Genomic DNA, 23,165 nt, shown 5'->3' with positions numbered 1-23,165 from the left:
GCAACCAGGTCATTACCCAAACTGTCTCTGTGCTTTTTTGTAGTCACACTGCTGATTCATATCCAGTTTCTAGTAAGTTATTAATATAAAATAATTTTCAGAAGTACTTTTGCTACACTAGTTGTGTCCTGCTCTAAATCTATTAATTTGGATGCATTTCCTGAAAGAAAATTTGCCTATTAAACAGTAATCTTTATGAAACATTATATTTATGTGTGAGTCCCTTGGCTTGCAAAGTGAGCAAACCGGTTAGTCCTAGAGGACATCAACCCTGACTGCTCTTTAGAAGGCCAGATCCTGAAGATGAAACTCAAATACTTTGGCCACCTAATGAGAAAGAGTCTAATGCTGGGAAAGATTGAGGGCAAAAGAAGAACGGGATGACAGAGAATGAGGTGGCTGGATGGAGTCACTGAAGCAGTCAACGTGAGCTTAAATGGGCTCCAGAGGATGGTAGAGGACAGGAAGGCCTGGAGGAACGTTGTCCATGGGGTCGCGGTGGATCGGACACAACTTCACAACTAACAACAACAAACATTATATTGCCCATGATTTTCATGTTCTAGAACAGTGGTTCTCAACCTTCCCAATGCCGCGACCCTTTAATACAGTTTCTCATGTTGTGGTGACCCCCAACCATAAAATTGGTGTCTTGGTTCCTAAGAGAATCGAAAATATGTGTTTTCTGATGGTCTTAGGTGACCCCTGTGAAAGGGTCTTTCGACCCCAAAAGGATCCCGACCCACAGGTTGAGAACCACTGTTCTAGAATATTAGTTGTTCTATCCTAGGCATGGACAAATTTCATAAATAGATAGTGGCAGCATGAGAATTTGTTGATGTTTTATTCTTTTATGGAGCTGGTGATGTTTTTCACTTTTGTGGAGCTTGGGTGGCCGCGGGTCACCAGTTTGACACCCCTGATCTGGGAAATACAGCTGTGACTAGCATTAAGGCCAGCTTTTTTTGACACTGGGCAAATAGCAATCTTAGGAGAGATAGGACTTAAAGGTAATGGTTTAGATTCTCTTTTGCCCCATGCGTAGTACTGATTAGTATTAGTTTGGTCCCAAGTCCACATGCGTAAAACCATGTCCATTCATCCTCATATCTGAAGGTTTCCCTCATATTCATGACTCTGCATCTGAGTGAATCAAGAGGGTATCTGTTTGAATATGCATTTACATGACCATAGCTACATCATATCACAATCTTCCAACTAACGTTAGGTAAATTTATGGTTCCTTAATTGCTATTTGACTCAAGGCCTCATATAGGCAAGCTATATGGCACACTAAGGCTAATGTGTATGTCATTCAGCTGAGAACTTAAGTCAAGCAGCAATTAAAGTATCCTTTCTTTATCCAGGTTTGTTGGAATATGGCTCATCTCAATCTTGTTTGCCTATGTTGTTCAGGTCAGGAAGGAGAAAGTTAAATTGAAATACAGGTAGTCCTCAACTTACGACAATGAGGCCCAAAATTTATGTTGCTAAATGAAAAATGTGTTAAGTGAATTTTGCTCCATTTTATGACTTTCCTTGCTGCATTTGTTAAGTGAATCACTGCAGTTGTTAAATTAGTAACCTGACTTAAGTGAATGCATTGATTTTACTCGTCAGGTCTCAAAAGGGGATTGCGTGATCTCGGGACACTGCAACCATCATAAATGTGATTCAGTTGTCAAGCATCCGAATGTAAAGCACATGACCATGGTGATGCTGCATCAGTCATAATATGACAAACGGTTATAAGTGTGACAATGGACATGTCATTTTTTTCAGTGTCATTGTTAACTTTGAATGGTCACTAAGCGAACTGTTATAAATTGAGGACTACCTGTAGTCTTTTCTGGTTTACAGACCAAGACAAAAGATAAAATTCTCCACAACTGATGTCTTGAAGAATTTGAAAGCTGTAACTGGTGTAAAGTAAATTAAGGATGACTCGAATAATCTGACTTGGGTTATTGTTACAGTTGAAGGAGGAATAAACTCTTTTCAAAACCCACCATCTCCTTTTAAGAGACATATTTTATGGCGTGGCAGAGAAGCCCTTCTGTGCCATTTCCAGCTGCAGACCACAACGCCTCAGGGCTTTGCATGTCTGACAAAATATACTAGGTTTTATGCGATGTTAATCGCAAGTTTTTCCACTTTCAGATATATTTTAATTTTGTTGTCTTGGGTCCTCTGAAGAGCAGAAAGCTCTCCCAAGTAAGCTGCACGCCAAGATTTGGAATCGATTAAATAAAAGTGCAATTGAAAAGGTATAAAATAAGATGCCGCAGCAACAGCAACTCTTGCTTTCTTTCTCTTTGCAACGAGCACGGATCGCCCAAACAGCCGCAGCTTCGTGACAATCGACCCAAAGCCAGGCTTCCTCTCCCCCCGCACCCCCACCCCGCACCCCACTTTCCCCAGTGCCACGTTCCAGGCGATTAGCGTTCTCGGCGGCTATCGACAACGCCCAGGCGAACTTTTAACGTCCTCGACGTTCTCTCCATCGGACCAATGAGGTTCCGATCGGCTTTTCCACCTCTGCCTTGCGATTGGTTGAGCCGGGCTGCCAATCTTGTGTCATCAGAGGACTTGGTTCACGTGGCCGCCGGGTCAGGCTAAAGCGCGGGGCGGGGCTGCTTCAGGTTAGTATTGTCATCCTCACCCTCGTGTCGGCCCCGCCCAGCTCTTGGCTCCTGCGCTCCCAGGCAGCGTTGTTACCTGACAGGAGGAGACATGGCTCCGCGCAGGAATCCCAAAAGCGGCAGTCCCGGCCCCGGAGCCCGGAGAGGTCAGTAACAGCCGGTTCGCTGGGCCTCAATAGCAGCTGAATGGGACGTGGGGGGTTGGGATTGGGGATGGAGATTGGAGGGGCGAAGACCAGCGTCCCCCATCTTTCTGCTGCTGGAGACATGATGGTTTTGCAGACCCGAAGCTATTTGGGGGTTCCCCATATCGCCCCTTCAAAGAGCCGCAGGTTTTTTTTTTGCTGGCGCCACGATTTCGAAATTGGCGCTTTGGGTCTCCATTTCATCCTCCTCTCCCCCCAGTCGGCTGAATTTGCTCCTCTGCCCAAAGGGAAAACGAAGTGGGACGACTCCCTATAATTATAGAAGGAAAGGGGGAAGTAGAATGGGCTCTAGGATTTCATTTCCCGTAGTGCTTTAAGCTACAGGTTTTGAAAGAGCGCCTTACCTTTCTACTTTGACCTCCTCCCTAAATGCACACAAAAGAGAGGCAATACTAAGGGAGGAGCTTCGCCTCGTTTCTTTCTCCACCAGGCACTCGACTCACACCTGTTTGGGGAGGTTTTCAGGCATACCTTGTGCAATGATGAGTTTATCTGGCGGCCAAATCTTTTAAATGCACACAAGGGGGATTTATTTTCAAACGGATTTATGTAGATTTCTGTTGCAAGACTACCGTGGTATTCACATTTAAAAATTAAAAACATGCTATGGCAGTTCTGCCGGATGATCTTGTCTGGGTTTGGAAACCAAGCTGGGCTGGACCAGATTAGGATTTTCATGGGAAACAAAAAGAGAATTCTGGGGCTGTAAGAAGAAAAGAGAGAGGTTGAAAAACATCCCCAAAGATGTAGGGATAAGCTGCTTCTTTATTGTTTGCAAGAAAACCACACATTTTCATCAGTTAAGCTTGTGTTGGTTATCTTAACTTTTAATGTTGTTTGGAAGGGCTGTTTTTACACGTTTAATGGAAGTTAGTGAATATTAAGTACTCTGGTCATTTCTCTTTCCCGCTATACATTTTTTTACTGAGTCATCTGTGGCTTCTTTAAACCACCATGGTATTTTATTCAAATTGTAGGTGAGGCCAACAGAGCTTTACATAATGTATTTTTGCCCTTCAAAAGAATACTCTGTGCATTATGCTCAAAATACTGGGTTGCTTCAGATGTATTATTAAAATATAATTACAATTATATTAGCCTTCCTGACTTTCATTCTTTCATTGAACTATGTGTTCAGAAACTTTGTTTCCATTTTTCAATAATCAAAGCTTGTTACACTTTTTGTACCTGGACAAACTAAGACAAACACAAACAAGCTAAATTTCCCTACATAGATATTCCTTTGAAGAATATAGATGAATACTTCGCCGCCCCGAGTCCTTTTCGGGAGAGGGGGCGGTCTAGAAATTTGAAGAAAATAAAATAAAATAAATAATACTTACAAAACAAAATTTATTAAGGATTAAGAATTAATTAAGGTTTTTAGATTCAGAGAAATATTTTGACAATTTGAATTGAACTATTTTGGAAGATACGAATTCTAGCGAGTATTTAATAAAATGAGTAAAGTTGATTTGTGTCCCAACTCCCTCTCCACAAATTATTGTTAATGGAGATCTAACAATACCATGTGCAATACAAGACAGGACAGCCCACTGTCTCGTCTTCAACTTATTTTAGTTCTTGAATTTTTTAATGGAGATATAAGACAAAATAACAGAATTGTGGGAGTAAAGATTTTTAAAAGGGAGAAGGCAAAATGTTTGCAGGTGATTTGATGCTAATTTTGCAATATCTTTTAAAGAAAATGGAAATATTTATGGGAAAACAATCAATTTTGTGCCTTAGCAGGCTTCAAGATTAGCAAACAAAAGATAAAGAGATTAACAAAAAAAAAGAACAAACAGAATTAATAAATAAAAGATCTAGGAAAAGATAAAATACTTCTTAACAAATATGAACTACATGTTATTTTAAAATAACTATGTTATGACATAAAATGAAGTTAAAATGCATATATTAAGTTGAGAGAAATTACAACTCTCATTGTTGGATTGAATTCCTATGATTAATATGAACATTTTGCTTAGAATGTTATTTTTATTACAGACAATAACTACTTTGACAACTAATATACCAATTAAACAGTGTAAGAAAGATATAGCTATATTTGTGTGGAGGCAGAAAAAAACCCACAAGTTAAATAAAAGCTATTGTAAAATGCAAATGAAAAAGCAGGATTTAATTTATCTGATTTGAAATTATACTTTGCAGCTTGCTGTTTGGTTTGGTTGAAAAAGTGGATATTGCTAAAAAATAAAAAGCTTTTGGAGCTAGAGGGATATGGCCTGATTTTGGATTGTATGGATATTTAAGGTATGATAAAGCTAAGCTTAATGTAGATTTTAAAAACCATTTTGTTAGATTTGCATACTGATATTGGACTGAGAAAATGGAACAAATATAAATCTAGGTTGTGTCCAAAATACCTTTGTGACTCTTAAGCACAAGAAGCATTTCATAGAGAAGAAGTGATAAGGAGAGACAAATAGCTAGCTTATTAGCCCTATTAGAATTTTGTCAAGGAAAATATAAAATGCAAAGTAAATTCAAGACAAGATCTGGAGACAGGAGGTTACACTTGTCAGTGACAGTGAAAGTAGATAAAAGAAGTTTTGATTTTGAGCATTGTAAGAGTGAGTTTCAAGTTGAACTGCTGATGAACATGTTATTGCTAAATTGTAGAATTCTCTTAAAAATTCAAACACAATAAGGGAGAGTGTATGATAGTATAGGCTAAAAATGCTTACAATGCACAAATGAATCAATGGCAGGATGTGTAGTTGAAAGAACTTAAATTTACATTTATGTTGTAATCTTTAAGAGTAGTTTTATAAAATGATGTATCATTGATATATTTCACCAGAAAAAATGTCTAGAATGTATAAAGATATTCCAATTTATGCTGGAAACATAAAGAAGAGGTGCTTGGTTTTCATACAAAAAGCAAGAAAAGTTTGAATTTGATTACATATATTAATTTTAAAAATTAAAAAAATAATATACTGTTGACACTTGCAACTTTTATATTTGGGCTGATTGATAAGCAACATGGAACTTTGTCTTTATATATTTTCTTTACATATAATAACTGTAGCAAGATTATCATATGCACAAAAGTAGAAACATTCAACATTACCCACAATGGAGGAATGGATTGTGTAGTTGATGGAACTTGCTGAGATGATCACTTGACAGTTTGATTAGAAAATAGACATTAAATTTAATGATGACAGGAAATCCGATATAGGCATTTTTGTAAAATGTAAAAACATGAAATTATGATACATAGTTTTGATGGTTAGAAAAAAATAGATTACATAAAAATGTAAGTCATCGGGAAGAAGTTACATCTATCCTTATAGCTGTAAAAAAAAATCAGAAGTACTACTTTATTTTGTTTGTGTGTGTGCAAATTTATCTTTGTAATTTATAAACTTTAGGATTATTGTTTTAATTAATTTTTTAAATAGGCAAGTCCATTACCTTACATCCCTTGCCTTTCTCCCAATGTACTTTTGCTCCTTCAGTTTGGTTAATCCTTGATTTCTTCTAAAATGTTTACATGTCAACTGCTGATGAAAAGGAAATGAGTCAGGGCCAGATAGTTTTATATCTCCTATTGTGCTTCTCCGAAAATACAACACGTTCTGATAATAAGGCCATGCCACATTTTTCGGGTGGGCAAAAATCTAAGCCCTCCCCCCAAAATAAGCCCCCTGGACAAACCCCCTCTCCAGCCAGGCAGAACGCCACTCACCAACCTAGAGGTATCCCAAAGGCACCAAGCTGCAGGAACGAGCTGGGGGGGCAAAGGCTCACGTTGCTTGGCACTTTCGGGATACCTCTAGGTCGATGAGCGTTGCTGTGCCCAGCTGGAGAGGGGGGTTGCCCGGTGGTTGCCTCTTGTGAGCGGGCTCCTGAAGAGCCAGGCACAGCCTCAGGGTCAAACGGCTGTGTTGCGCTGTTGCAGCAGCCGCCCAGCAAACCCTCTTTCCAGCCGGGCACAGTGCCATTCACTGACCTAGGGGTATTGCCAAGCCACATGAATGCCTGTTCTCCGCCCTCCAGTTCCCGCGGCGTGGCACCTTTGGAATGCCCCTAGGTCAGTGAATGAGGCTCTGCATTTCTGGAGAGGGGGGTTGCGTGAGTGGCTTTTCCGCTCCCCACTCACGCACCTCTCAGTCTCACGATGGTCTTGCCTAACTCTCCCTGCAGAGCCAGGGCATCACTCACCGCCGCCACTGCCACATGGCTTTTTCTGTGGCTTCCAAAGCACGGAGGTAGGATGCCGAGTCTTCCGGAAGTTGCCACTCTGGGAATACGCTCCATGGTTATAAGCTCTGGGATTACACTCTGCTGGCAGCCAGCCACAACCATAGAGCGTACTCCCAGAGTGGCCGCTGCCAGAAGACTTGGCTGCGGATCTCCTGAGTTTGGAAGCCGGAGAACATGTTATGCTTGGAGCGCTGCGGCAGCAGCAGCACCCTGGCCCTGCAGTGAGAGCTGGGCCAGGGCATGGTGAAGCTGGGAGGCACACGAGCTGAGGACGGAACAGGTGCTCGCGCAACTTCCCTTTCCAGCCAGGTGGAGCGCTATGCACTGACCTAAGGGTATCCTGAATGCACCAAGCCACGGGAGCTGGGGGGAGGGCAGAGCACCACGCAGCTTAGCGCCTTTGGGATATCACTGGGTCAGTGAGTGGTGTTCTGCCCGGCTGGAAAGGGGGATTGCCGGATGGCTGCTCATGAGCGTGGTCACCTCATGGCTGGTGTGTTGCGCTGCTGCAACAGCGCAACATAGCCATTTGCCCCTGAGGCTGTGCCTGGATCTTCGGGCGCCCGCTCGCAAGAGAGCAGCCACCCGGCAACCCCTAAACAATACCCCCCCCCCCAATAATAAGGCCCAATCAATATTTTGGGGTCAAAAGAAAATAGGTTCCTGTCTTATTTTCGGGGAAACACGGTACTTCCATTTAAACCTGCCTCTTAGTTTTTACTAGCTTTTTACTAATAAGAAAATTTTTGTCCTCTCAAAACTTATGCAGAGTATATGGAAATCTATGGAATACTCTTTATACAATAAGCAGTAAACTGGTTAGTGATACTAGATCCAACTGTTTTTAAGTAAACACTTTCTGGTTAGGGGTTCTTCCATTTTTCCACCCCAGTTGGTGAATAAGATTAGTGCTCTTTTAAAATTTCAAAACAGTAATCATATTGTAGTAAAAACACGTAGTTCTCAAAATACTTCCTAGTATAATCTAGGTTTGCAATGTTAATTTTGTTGGATTTAAAAACATTAATGATATTTTTAATGTGTTAATGAAAGCATTTTGAGATGGTAGTGTTTTTTCTTTAATTTTACTGGTTTATTTAAAAGTATGTCTTTTCCACTTTTTTTGCATTAGAAGCTTTTACAGATTTCTAATTGTTATCAAATAATTCTTTGTGTGACTGGAACATCAAATTTAATCTAAATACTGTTCTCTCAGTAATTAGTAAAAAATTCTTTTATTTTAAAGATTATTATAATCAAGCTTGACTTGAGGGGGATTTTATCTTTCACTTATTTAGGATACATATTTTGAAATAAGTATATATGCAAAGCATAGCCTTAAATTGGTTTTTCATAATAAGAGGAGTTTAATACAATCTCTCTTGCAGAACATTAAAGTTTGCATGTACCATAAGTTCCTCATCCATTTTGACTGTGTACATCTAGAACTCAGTGGTACCAAGAGATTACTCAATAGTACTTATTTTACCTGCTTATTAGAGTATAATCCCAAGCCAGAAATTGTAGTAAATCAATCTTTAAAATAGTTTGTAGGAAGAAAACAGAATTTACCTTTGTCTTTCTCAGATGTTTCTTTTATATGCCAAGATAGGCTGGGATGCTCCCTCTGCAATTCTGTTCAATGGTGATATTTGATTTAAAGAAGTTTCTCTTATTGAAATAAAGAAGATGATTGCTTCTTGCCATGTTCATAAAGTTCCCTACTATTGTGGAACAAACAATACAGGGAGGTAAAATGTTGGCAAAGTTACTTTCAAAGTGTTGTTCTTCAAACCTTCTGCTGGATAAACGTCTTAAGTGGAGGAACAAAGGAGGAACAATTTATGTATCCTTCCCTATAATTTTTTAAAAAAATATTACATTGCTTAAAAGTGTAGTATATCTCCTGCTACATATACATTTGGGGTAGCCTAGTATTCAGTTGCAGTGTAAAAAAATGTGCATTTACCATCCCTATGGATTTTAGAATAGATAACTGTTAAATTATTGTAAATCTCTTATTAAAACTGATGATCCTCTCTTTTTATCATTCAGCTTCCCATTCTATCTCAGAAAGAAATCCTATATAAGGAGCTATTTACAAAAGGAAAGCAAGCTCTGCCCTCTCTGAATGTAATAATCCTTGCTTCCATCTCTTTTATTGCAAAATTGGATAAAGGTTCAGAAAAACTTGAACAATTGTATAAAAGGTAAAAAAAAGTTTTAAATGATAAGTTTCCTCCTAGAAACTTGAAACAAGAAAGTAAATTAGATGGGAAAAAGACATGGCATTAAAAAGGATAGAGAATAGCACCAGACTAACTAGGTCAATCAGCATATGAAGATTTCGTGAATTTAAATTAACAGGCTATCTTTATAGTGACAACAAATATACTATATTTACTCTTTAAGTTCTCCTGTCATCGTTGTATTACTTGACTTTATATAGCTTTGTTTCCTGTTTTTAAAGGTAGCAGTGCAGGCCTACCTCCACTTTAACTCTAGGTATTAGAGTAGGATTAGGTATTGTGCTAATTCAATATTTATTTATCATAGGTACTGTATATGTATGTGTGTATGTATATGTGTGTGTGTGTATATATTCAATAACTATGATAAATAAATTTTATTTTAATTCTGTTGATATATGTGTGTGTGTGTATGTATGTATGTATTTGTGTTACAACTCCTGTTATGCCCAAATATGGGAGGGAGCTCACTACTCCCCCTTTCTGTCCTTCGGCTCATTACAGAAGACCATGCAGGCAGAAAACCATATTTTTTTTATTTTTAATGTTGCCTTTTTATATTTGTGTTGTATTTGTGCTGATAAATAAATAAATAAAGGGAGACTAGTATAGATCTATTTCAAACTATTTAGCTCTCATCAGCTAGCCATACCCTTACTGGGATTCGAACCAGGGCTGTATTACATATTAGGCAGTTGTATTAGCCACTAAGCCAAAAAAAAAAAAAGGTTTTCTGCCTGCATGGTCTTGTGTAATGAGCCGAAGGACAGAAAGGGGGAGTAGTGAGCTCCCTCCCATATTTGGGCATACCAGGGGTTGTAACACAAATACATACCTATTTCCCTGGCTCAGCTGATAAGGAGGAGAGCCTGTGGCTTAGTGGCTAATACAACTGCCTAATATGTAATACAGCCCTGGTTCGAATCCCAGTAAGGGTATGGCTAGCTGATGAGAGCTAAATAGCTTGAAATAGCTGATGAGAGCTAAATAGCTTGAAATAGATCTATACTAGTCTCCCTTTATTTATTTATCAGCACAAATACAACATATATATATCACATATCATTAATTTGTGACTCAGTGTGATACAACTGTTAATTCAATAATCCTCAGTTCATAAGCCTCCTAAGGCTATGCATACATTTTTTTTGACAAAAAATGGCCCGTTTTCACGAAAAACAGGCCATTTTGCTTGTTTTTGCCCCCACCCCAACCTCCAGGAGCACTCTGCAAGTGTTGCCCCCCACAGTCCCCAGCAGCACTCTATAAGCCTCTTCAAGGCTATTCATGCCTTTTTTGGGGGGAAAACGGGCCCATTTTCATGAAAAACGGGCCATTTTTGGGAAGTTTGCAGAGTGCAAAAACTTTTTTTTCCTTTTGGAAAGCTCTTTGATTGATGAGAATTACATTGATCAAGTGCTGTGCCAGCAGATACACCTACCTATCTACTATATTTCTCTCTCTCTCTATCCCTCTACCTACTAACTACACACACTGTCTCTCTCCCTACCTACCTACTGTATTTCTTTCTCTCTCTCTCTATTTCTCTCTCTATCCCTTTATCTTCCTACCTACCTACCTAACTAACTAACTAACTAACTAACTAACTACTCTTTCCAACTACCTACAGTACCTATCTACTGTATTTCTCTCTCATTTCTCTCTATCCCCCTACCTACCTACACACACATACACTCTCTCCCTACCTACCTACTGTATTTCTATCTATCTATCTATCTATCTATCTATCTATCTATCTATCTATCTATCTATCTATCTATCTATCATCTATCTATCTATCTATCTATCTATCTATCTATCTATCTATCTATCTAGTTATCTATCTATCTATCCCTTTATCTACCTACCTACCTACCGAACTACTCTCTCTCTCTCTCTACCTACCTATCTACTGTATCTCTATCTCTCTTTCTATTTTTCTCTCTATCCCTTTCCTACCTACCTACCTACACACACACTATCTCTCTATTTCTCTCTCTCTCTCTCTATCCCTTTATCTGCCTACCTACCTACTCTCTTTCTCTCCCTACCTACCTACTGTATTTCTCTCTCTTTCTCTCCCTCTCTATCCCTCTCTCTACCTACCTACTTTTTTTAAAAAAAATTGCCTCTTCAAAACCTTATACTGCATCTTATACTCCGGTGGGTGTTATAAATCTGAAAAATACGGTAATAATGGCTTATTAACACAGTTTTGAAAATATAAGCCAAATTATAAATCAGATATAGATGATTATAGATGCCCTCTAAGAAAAGTTGATTTTTTTCATATAGTGGGACTATTGTAATACATTCACAAGGGATGTAATCAAAGAAACATATTTGTTTGGAGTTCTTAAAATCCAGATTTCTTACAATATGTAAAGAATAAAGATGTAAAAGATATACCCTTAAAATAAAGAAATGCAGTATATGACAGAAGAAAGAATACCCCCCCCCCCCCAATTGCCTACTATGCAATTGAAATGACTTTCAATTTACTTTGACTTTTCCTTTAGAGACAGTTCTAAGAAATACTTATTCTTATAATATTAGAATTATAAACAGTGCTGAATCTTAAACATCGTTTGTTGGATTCTTCATTGTAGGTTTATTATGCATTGAAGTTTTCCTTACATCAAGGTGATTGTTTCCTGATGAACATCATAAACTGGTAAAGTGTGATAAGACTGGAGTATCAGCACTTATTTTATAACCACATTTGTAGGCTGACTTGCTGCATGAAAATCTTTTGTTTTACTTTTGTTGTAATTAAAAAAAAAACTAGGGCTGGAAAATCCTTCAGGTCCACAGATGTCGGTTTTAAAATTTGAAGTTTTATCTATGGAAAAGTTGGATAACTTTATGAAGAGAGCTGTGTTATGTCAAATCAGATCATTGGTTTATCTACTGACAGCAGCTGTCAAGAGTTTCATGTATAAATCTTATCTTTGCTAAGTTTAACTGGCATTTATAATGTTTAAATGTTATTGAACTTACCATTTTATTAATATTTACATTAAAAGCTTGCAAATAAATTTCAATTAATTTTTAGATGTTCAATCAACTTAGTTCTAAACTCAAGATAGCAAATTATATTTGATTTTTCAGCCCTGGAGAGACTTATTGTGTCATCTCTTCATTTTATAGCTATCTTATAATAGTTATAATATGAACTTGTTCATTTATATTGCTTGGATTGCTAAGCACCTAATTAATTTTTTTAATGCTTCTAGCTTCTAATGTAAAAAATACTAAAGAGTGGTGTGATTGTAGAATGGTTATTTTTTCTGAATTCAGGAAACATCTAACAATATACAGTAGTTTTGCTTTAAGAAGTATTCATTTTAGTAATAATTATGTTCTGTTCTGATTAAGTTCATATTTGAGATCTGAAACTATAATAATCAAGGACTTATTTGTAGATCTTTTCTGTATTAAAATGTTTCTTAAATGCTATGTTCCTTATAGGAACTTCACTCTAGTAAAGTTTACAATTTCTTCATTTAGGTGATGGAGGATAATTTAGTAATATCTATTCATGTAGCATGTTGCATCTTCAGTATATGCACAAACTTTTTTCCTTGTCATATTAAAAGGTCACTATGATATATTAGGTACTTTAATGTGATTGGACAGACTTTATGTTGGGCAAAAGTCAAAGCTAAATGCTGCTTGTGCAACATTTTTTGCTTCTTAAACATGTATTTGGAAATAAGTGACCAGGCAGGATTTGGAATTTAGGTTATTAGCTAGAAATTGCAATAGTGAAAAGTAATTAAAATTGTGATAGCAATAAAATAGGATTAACTACTTTTCTATTTTACAAGTCACAACATTGTTATTATTTATTGTTTATTTTTTCAAGTGTGATAGAGATATAAATCTTTATTGAGAACATTCAGCCACGTAGGTGATACAAAGAAGTATTAAAGCATAAATTATTAATTTAAGATTTAAGATTAATCTTTCTCTTTCTTACCTGTCCCATTGATTAACAGCACCCTCCATAATAACTAGCACTTATCTGACCTGTGTCCAACTAAAACGAGATGCAAAATGGTTCATAAATCACAGGAACCTCATAAATTCTGTTTTCATACAGAGGACTCTTAGACAATGCATTGCATTTTATGATAGCTAACTGTTCAAATATAATTGTATTTATTTTTATCCCATCTTTATTACTTTTTAATATAGTACTCAAGGCAGCAAAGATACATAATACTCCTTTCTGTCTCCTAATTTCTCCATATCAGCTGCCCTGTGAGTTGAACTGAATTACACATCTGACTTCCATGCCTAAAGTGGGACTACAACCCACAGTCACCTGGTTTCTAGTTCAGCACCTTAACCAGTACACCAAACTGATTCTACCACACAATGTAATATAATGCATTGTTTAGGTGGATCATTCATTACTCTCATCAAACAAAGATTTTGATCACAGAATTTTCATCATTGAGGATTGGGAAGAACAAATAAAACGGAAGCAAATTAATGTTAAGATTATATCAGCCACACAGTTCGGAGTTATTTATCAAATAGCTACTATTTAAAGTTTATTAAACAACATTTCTAAAAGCCCCTTTTAAATTAAAAAAAGCATCTATATTGGGACTTTAAAAATGTATCAACTAGTTACAGGAAAGAATTTAGGTGGATAGGTTTGCTGTGTTAATAAATTTCTTAGGCATACAGGTAGATCGGGAGTTCAAATAATGCAATATTCAATTTAGCTCATATTGTAAATTGATATCGGGTCATGTTTAATGTAGACTAAAATTCAGTTAATGCTAGGTACTGTTAAGGGTTCTACTTCTTCAATTGCTGTTGTGATTTACGTCCTTTTAGTAGTCATGTGTTCAAAAGAGAGAAAAGGAGGATTCTGTCGGACAAAAACAATGCAAGTTTTAAAAAAGAAGAGGCTCATTATTAGTGCAAAAAATTGATGGAATTCAATGACGTACGTGATCATAGCAATGTTAAAATAGAGTGAGATGTTGGAATGCCTGAATCGGGTTCACAGCATTATGAAACATGCAGGAGAATTTTTAAAAAAATGAAAGTGGCAAAAGCTTTTTGTAGTTTACAAACAGATACAAGGAGATTGGGAGACAATAAAGATGTTTTTATTTTATATATAAACTTTTATATCGCAGAAGGGTATAAACTCACCCTTAGGATTAATAGATTCTTTTTTGTTTTTATTTTGCTTTCTATAACTACTTTGTGACTTTGTTAAAAATAAGTTTAAATTATTGCATTCTTTTTATTTTTTACTGTAATGTTTCATTAATATACATCTAAAACATGTTTCAATTTTTTTTTCTTTTTCCTAAAAATTCAAATAATTGCCATTTTTTCTCAGAAATATAACTATTAATAATGCAAATTCAAGGTAGATAACCTAATGCTTGCAACGAAAAAGACAAAATCCACATTATATCTTTTCAAACATAGTTGAATATTAATTGATGCATGCTATTTTTTTAGATACCCATGGATATGCCACAAAACTAAAATGTTTTAATATTTGCATATCATAAATGATGTTGTAGAACCAGACAGTATACAGAAGAAAAACAAAAAGAGAAAAACATACTTTTTCCTGTAACTATTTTGTAATTTTTTCCCCTACACTGGAGTTTTAAAACTCTGTTCTTTCTTTTCAAAAAACGATTAAAGGTTTTGGATTTAAAAAAAACAAAAACTAACTAGTTCTGCAACTGGAAAATTTTGAAAATGCCTGGCCTAGACTACCATACTGTAGCTTCACATTTGCATTATCTTCCTTCGTTGTGAATCTTTCAAATTTGCATTATCTATCTTCAGTTCTAATCTTTCAAAGATATTCTTCCTCTGTTCATCTACTGGAAAGTAACTATATGTATTATTAGTCTTAATTGTGTTACAATATCAATATTTTGCTTCTGAAATTATTGTTTTAACTTTAATTTTAATTTATCAGATGATCCCGAACTTTTCTCAGAATTGTGTAAATCTTGAAAATCATGTACTTTTTGTAAGCCAATACTGATAATAACAAAAACCAATTTTTACACGGCTTTTATTCATTAATTTGTCAGTCATTACCCTTATTCTTATCAACTCTTCTTGTTTAGTAAAATAAAGTTGCAAAAAAAATGGAGAAAATATCATTGAGGCACTGAGTCATTCTTCCTTTCTAAAGTCAATGTGTAATCTGTTTGTTTCATTGAATAGATCAGGAAAAACAGCAAATTAAGGTTAATGTGATCAACGTACAGAGAGTAGTAATGAAAGAGAGTGTGGGTAGTCCTTTCTCATTAATCAGTTAAAGTTTCAACAGTGCTGAAAAATGAGACAACTGGTCCTCAAAGTTACAGCCATTTCAACATCCCTGTAGTCATGTGATTGTGATTGTGATTGAGATACTTGGCATTTGGTTTGCATTTACAACAGTGGCGACTGGCCACAGTCATGTGATCATTATTTATGATATTCACAGCTTCCAACAAGCCAAGTCAGTAGGGAAATCAACAGGAAATCATAGTCGCTGGATGTCATACATAATTTGTGTTCACTTGCTTAATGACCTAATTGAAACTGATGTCGAGATGACCATGCTGCTTAGAGATGTAATTGCAGGTCGCTACAGTGATCAGTAAATCAGGCAGGACTACCTGGAACAAAATAGCTCTAGGGTGTTAAATTGGCGGCCTGCAGGCCAGATGCGTCATGGGCCAGCTACACCCACCCCAGCTCCACGAAGTGAAAGAACATCACGATATGTCATGTGATGCCAATGTGACGCCGTGAGTTTGACGCCTGTGAAATACTTGAAAGACTAGTATTTACTGATTTCTGTCTGTGTTTGTATACGGTATTCCTGGTCATTTCAATGATGATCAAAAATGTCATTAAAACTGATCAATTTTAATCAGGAGCTATTACTCTGGAATAGTAAAAACGTGAAAACCCATGTTCTATTTCAAATTCAAATAACATTTGTTAGTCCTCCCACACACATACATTTTGGGAAATGTATTTTAACATCTTCCCCAATCACTTTTAATAATTTAGAAGTATAAGTGCTTCTTTAAAATCAGTTCAATTTAAATTTAAAAACCCCAAAGTTGTAATATTTATCTGATGATTTTATGTTTATCAAATTGGCCAGCAAATCATCATGCTGCTACTAAGTGGAGGTATTACATTTCTTCTTTGCAGTAATAGGGAATGGGATATTTGTAGATCAAACATCATGATGACTGAACATTTGTTCAACATTTCATCCATGTAATATTTTCTTGAGACACAAATAATTTAAAATAGTTCCTTATTTGAAAGAAAAGCTGGATACTTGGACAATAATAAATGTATTTTATAAATAAAATAAAAATATTTATTATTTAGAGCTAATAAATACATATTTATTAAACTATGTTTTCTTCTGACACTGTACTCTGTTACTTTAGAAGTTTTGTTTTGTTTTGTTTTTGGGAGTTTCCCCAAAATATCCCCAAGAACTGAGGACTTAACAGTCCTATATTCTGAAATAGCTTCCCAGATCTACAGCTAAATGTACAGTTTATGTCTTAGGAAGTCATTAATTTGTATCAAATGCATAAGAGTTTTATTATTTGTTGTAACATTGAAATGGCTATAGGTAGTTCTCAACTTACCACCATTCATTTAGTGACTGTTCAAAATTACAACAGCACTGAAAAAGGTGATATGACCGTTTTTTACACTTACAACTTTTGCAGTGGTGGGTTTCAAATTTTTTTGGAACCTACTCTGTGGATGTGGCCTGCTTTGTGGGATTGGCTTGCTGGCCATGTGACCGGGTGGGAGTGGCTTGCTGGCCATGTGACCGGGTGGGAGTGGCGAAGACGATGTCACTGAATTCTTTGCCCCAATGGATGAACTACAATAAGATTAAAATAAGTACAAAAACAATAAAAAAGCTACTTACAGAAGGAAGAGGACTGTTCTTGCCAGTCTTCAGTATCACTGACTCCAATGAATGGGCTGCACAAAGAAGAGACACAGAAATGAACTCTTTTATTGCATGCAGTGGATTGGGATGAAACCAGCACACAAAACAATAAAGACAGCTACTTACAGAGGGAAGATTACTGCCTTGCTGGTCTTCTGCACCACCACCTCCCCACCTTGCTCCAATAACCTGCACAAAGGAGAGACACAGAAAGCAAGATTTTAACTGCATGCACTGCATTAGGATGAAACAAGCACACAAAATAATAGAACCTCACCACTTTGCTCCAATAACCTGCACAAAGGAGAGACACAGAAAGCAAGACTTTAATCATTTGTACTTCACTATCTCAAGGATGAACCAGCACAGAGCACATCCAGCGATAAAGACAGCTACTTACAGAGGAAGGACCACTGGCTTGCCGGTCTTCCGCACACACCACCTTATCACTTTGCTCCAACAACCTGCACAAAGCAGAGACACAGAAAGCAAGACTTTAATCGCTTGCACTTACACCTTACATAAGAATAACATAATGAAAGAGATACACTCAAGTACTTACTTGTGTTATTGCTTTTCTGGTTGTTAGGTCGGTCCAAGTAGCTATTCAGAAGTTAGCGGTTAGAAGCAATGGTAAAACAAGATATGAAATTAAAACCAGAAAAATTTTGTTGGCTATTTGAAAGGGAGTACAATATCTATTTAATTTTACACATGTTAGCAGTTGCTGGAATTGTGTTTGCACAACAGTGGAAAAACAGAGATATGAAAATGAATAAATATTACAATCTGCAGGAATAAATAGACAATTAAAATCAAGAAGGCTTTGAATACTTTTTCACGTGGGATTTGTTTTAGCAATTGCTAACTAAAAGAAACGGAAATTAGAAATCCAAAAGTATGAAAGAAAACACCAATTATATAAGGAAAGGTCACTAAAATGTATAAGGAAATATTACTAGATCATTATTAATGCATAGATAACTGCGGGACATTACACACCCACACCCACACAAACTATAACAGTGCCAGGAAAACACCCAAAAAATAAGAATCCCCCCCCCAAAAAAAAGACTGCAAATGAAACCAGTTTTTTTCCCCTAACCCAGTGGTGGGCAACCTTTTTTTTCAACTGAGCCAAATCTCGCCAAAACCACGATTGAAATTTACTTTGAGAGCCACATTTTTAAAACCGAAAATACATAGGATGGTACACTGTTTTTAGTTTCAATAAGTTTTTATTGAGAATATTCTGCATGCAAGTATCCACATAGGTCGGGAGGATACAAATAACACAACTAATAAAACAAAAACTTTAGAACGATATTATTTATCGATAGCGTTAAATTCCGTAAAATTTGCCTTACAATGTAGAGAAAATTACATCCTGACATTGACTGACAAAGTCACAACCACTAATGTGAACATTGGCCTTGCATTTCCTTGGATAGTTTGAGTAAGTCAGGTTTGTATGTTGTTGTTTTTAATTTCATCTCTCTCTCCCACTTACTTTCTTTTTTTCTTTTTCTTTCTCTCTCTCTCTCTGGCTCTTTGTCTCTCTCTCCCTCCCTCCCCCATCTCTGTCACTCTGTGTGTGTGTGTGTGTCTGTCTCTCACTCACTCTGTGTGTGTGTGTGTGTGTGTCTGTCTCTGTTTCTCCCTCTGTCTCTCTCCTCTCCCTTCCTCTCTGTCACTCTGTGTATGTGGGTGTGTCTGTCTCTCACTCATTCACTTAATCACTCACTCTGTGTGTGTCTCTCTGTCTGTCTATCTTTCTCTCCCTCCCTCCCCCTCTCTGTCTCTCTCTGTCTGTGTGTGTGTGTGTGTCTGTCTGTCAGTCTCTCTCTGATTCCCTCCCTCACTCCCTCTCTCTGTTCCTTTCTCTGTCTGTCTTTCTCACTCACACACACACACACACACTGTGGTCACCTTGTTGAGTGTTCCAATCACATTTGAAACACTCAACAACTGGCCTGCATTTATGGTATTTTGCAGCATTCTGCAGTCATAGGACCAAAATTGGTTGTCACTCGCCCGGGCAGAAGCAGAAGCTTCCCTCTGAAGCCCGAGAGGAGGGAGGGGAGCGGGCACCCGGCACACAGAAGAGCCGCATTAAAGGGTGTAAAGAGCCGCATGTGGCTCCCGAGCCGCGGGTTGCCCACCACTGCCCTAACCCTAAGGACAGGAAAGACAAAGCCACTGGAATAAAAACCATCAAGGCATTGTGGGAAATTATAAAGGACAGTGCCAGGAAGCTCACAGGACCGATCAGCAAGCGCAATGCAACAGCTGCTCGGGAACGAGAAAGACTCTGGTGCCATGCTTTTAAACGGGTCGCCTCCAGTCCGCTCACTGATTGGCTGGACTCCAGATAATCAGTGAGCGGTGGGCTGGGCTAGCTTAGTTTAGTGCGGACGGGCAGGGGAGTGAACAAACTGCGATGGGACAGTTAGGGCGAGCGAGCGACAGGACCGGGGCAGGCGTTCCGGAAGTTACTTCCGGGTCCACCAATCGGACCTCCTCTCACCCGATCCGGTGCGAACCGGCAGAAACTCACCACTGAACTGTTGCAACTTCCCCATGGATACATGATCAAGATTTGGAAGCTTGGCAACTGGCATATATTTATTATGGTTGCAGTGTCCTAGGGCCATATGATTTCTTTTTGACTTGCTGACAAAGTCAATGGGGAAGCAGGATTCACTTAACAACTGTGTAACTAACTTAACAACTATAATGATTCACTTAACAACTGTCGCAAGAAAGATTGTAAAATGGAGCAAAACTCATTTAACAACTAACTTGCTTAGCAACCAAAAGTTGGGCTGAATTGTGGACATGTCAAGAACTACCTATACTAACCTAGGTTAATAACAACATTAAGCCAAGCAAGATATATTCTGGCCCTCAGTATAAAGACCATCCAAATTGGAAGACTTTCCAGCATTGCTGAATCTTTAATATTTGGTCTGGAATTCAATAGCCCAGATTCAGTGGTTGTGAAGCAATCTTAATGTCATTTTAGGGGGAAAAACAGGAGGCAGAGTTAGAAAGAGAAAGGGGAGAGTATTCTTACAGGAGCAGCTCGAAGATTGCTTAAGATTACAGTATGGGTTCATACTCTATTACATTTCTCACTCAGTTTGGTTTATATATAGTAACTTAAATGTATTTTAGCTTCCTGTCTTTCTTACTTGACAAATTGGTAACAAATCAAGCTCTAAATTTTAATATACTATAATTTAATACGTTATGGACATATTATTGGACTTTTTGTAATGCTTTAACTTATTACTAGTTGTGGTTCAGTGCTACCACTGAAGGAAATAAGTAAGAATGACTGTCTGATGCCCAGATTGGACAGACAAGCTTTGTACCTGGATTTTTGTCTGAGTTTGTATAGAAGATTTGATGATCTTAGATTTTAGTTGCTGAGGCATGCATTTAAAAAAAAATCTGCTCCATTTTGCTTTTCTGGTATGCTGATGTTTAGAGATTAAATGAGACAGAAAAAAATCTATTACCCAGGATGCTTTGTTACTAGGACAGGGTAAACTTGATTGCTGTCAGTGCTGGGTTTCAATATGGGTACGTAAAAGCATTTAGCTTGTGATGGCTGCACTAAAAATAGCTTTTGAGCAGAGTTTGCAGTCGGGTCTAATTTCGGGGTTTAGTTGAGTTGGCCATAAACATCTTCCCGTGCTGCTGTTGCAAGACAGTGGGAGTGAATTTTGCTGTTTGTATCTTGGACACTGGTTTTATATTAAAGTGTACTTTATTCATGGATAAAAGGATCTGATACCATGACTGAATATTCAGGTATGTCTCTTGGGAAATTGAATGTGTTTATGACTTTCAAACTGAGCAACAAAATTTAAAATACCGTTATCTAAAAATTAAATGGAATTTTTAAGTTTAAAAATTTGAAATGTTACCTCATTTACTGTACGTCCCCATTACATGAGATACTTGATTTTAAGATTCTTTTAAATACAGTGATTGAACGTAGATTGTTTTAATAATAAAGTACAATGTAATAAAACTGTAGCAGAATCAATATCATACAATTAAAACAATTAAAATATATTTCTTGACATGATGTTAATGCATAATTGTATTGCTTTAGACAAGTGGCGGATGAAAGCAAAGGCATACCAAGTTTGGACATTGACCTACTTTCTGATTGCTGGCAGTATCTGGGTGAAAGATAGTAATTTTGTTTTAGCTCTGAGAAATTAGTTTAAATCGTAAATAGTTTTTAATGAGTACTTTTGGCTTGGTTGAATATTATTTGATAAATTTAAAGGCAAGGTAAAAAAAATATGAGATTTTCGTGCGATTTCTAAGAGAAGACCAAAGAGAAACTGATCTTCCAATAAATGTTTAAGTAATTTGCACGACCATCGCAGTAATGGTTTCATTATTCTAAAAATAAATATAAAATTGTGATATCTTTAGAAATACTAAATAGTTCAGTACAGAGAAGATTATATGAAAATCTTTTCATTTATCTGAACCCAATCATATTTTACCTAGATATTTATATTTAAGATACACCAGTTCTCTCTCTTTCTATTTTCTCTTTTTCTTTCCCCTTCAGTGTGTTCTATTGATCGTTATAATATTGAATACTTTATGGTACTGTCAATAATAAGGGCAGGGAACATTATGAAACTGCAGTATTCCTGTATATTTTAAACTGATTAAAAGCATAAGAAATATAAAAATATATTTAGAAATGCTATATACTGGATTATGTGTGTCTTACCTTAAAAAAAAAAAACCCGAGGCACCAACCAGATTAGGAGTAAGCATAGCATTAACGTTTAAATTAGTTGGTGCAAGTCTTGTATCATTAATGGTGTTTTCTAGAAAGAACAAACATAAATACTATTTTTCAGCAGTAGATGAAACAATGAAAGTAGAAAGAAAATAGAGAAGAAAATAAGTTGACAGAATAATTTATATTAATGTATTATTTATTTTTCTTGTTTATATTGCCAATAACGTTACAAATCACTTCCAAAATAAATTTAAAATCATTTTCAAAATATTATACAATTTTCTTAAAAACTACAATAATTTATATATAAATAGCTGGGGCAGGGAATAAAAATCACTCATCTTTTCAACAGGATGGGCTCAGGTACCATCCAGTTCCAAGGTATGGGAGAAAACCCAAGTCTTCACAGTTCTTATAAAAGGATATCTAAACTACAGAAAGGGGAAATTCATTCTGACCGTCAAGCATTGTGACAAATAAGGCATGTCTCAAATTATACCATTAAATGATTCTTAAAGAGGAAAACTGGAGCACACCTACCTTATGCAACTAGTTGGATGGGCAGAAATAACCAGAGATAGGTAATTCTGTAAATAACCTGGCCTGCTGCCTTGGTTGGCCACTGGCAGAGATATTCATCTGAGTATCATCAGCATACTAATAGTAGTTAGCTGACTTCCCACAGTGGATTTATGTGGATATTAAAATGAGAATAGGGGAGAAAGAGAGACAGGAGCCCTGAGACTTTACAAAGCAGGTGTTAGAACTAGATTTCTTCCTTATCAATATCAATTGCAGTTGGCCCTGGAAAAAGAAGAATGACTAGAACACCATGCTTCCAATCCCCTAAGCTACTCAAAAATAATACAGTGATTGATGGTATGAGCGACTGCTGAGAAATCAAAAAGGGCCAGAAGGAATGTACTCTTCCTATCTTGAGCCTGCCATGTCATCACAAAGTGCAACCAATACTATCTCAGCCTTATATCCTGGTCAGAAGCCAGACCTAAAAAGATACAGAAAATCCATTTCCTTCATGGTCCTTTGATATCACAGCCTAAG

The 23,165-nt window shown here is 36.9% G+C and overlaps 2 protein-coding genes across 4 annotated transcripts in view; one reads left to right on the top strand and one right to left on the bottom strand.

Moving 5' to 3' along the window:
• The window catches only part of NKAIN3 (sodium/potassium transporting ATPase interacting 3), a 234,924-nt gene extending 232,882 nt beyond the window's left edge, over positions 1 to 2,042 (bottom strand). Inside the window, exon 1 of the mRNA XM_081952568.1 lies at positions 1,838 to 2,042. Coding sequence (XP_081808694.1) covers positions 1,838 to 2,029 — 192 coding nt within the window. The 5' untranslated portion in view covers positions 2,030 to 2,042. The remainder of the gene's footprint in view (positions 1 to 1,837) is intronic.
• A 537-nt stretch (positions 2,043 to 2,579) lies between these two features.
• ASPH (aspartate beta-hydroxylase) overlaps positions 2,580 to 23,165 on the top strand; it is a 111,797-nt gene continuing 91,211 nt past the window's right edge. Inside the window, exon 1 of one of the 3 annotated variants that reach the window (XM_081952142.1) lies at positions 2,580 to 2,788. In XM_081952142.1, the coding sequence (XP_081808268.1) occupies positions 2,734 to 2,788 (55 nt within the window). In that variant the 5' untranslated portion in view covers positions 2,580 to 2,733. Of the gene's footprint in view, positions 2,789 to 20,983; positions 21,140 to 23,165 lie in introns of those variants that run through there. The other 2 variants (XM_081952144.1, XM_081952143.1) reach the window with 2 other exon arrangements.

This window comes from Natrix helvetica, assembly GCF_964273705.1.
Source record: "Natrix helvetica genome assembly, chromosome: 4".
In the NCBI taxonomy this organism is placed as follows: Eukaryota; Metazoa; Chordata; class Lepidosauria; order Squamata; family Natricidae; genus Natrix; species Natrix helvetica.
This window is presented reverse-complemented; position numbering and strand designations above follow the sequence as displayed.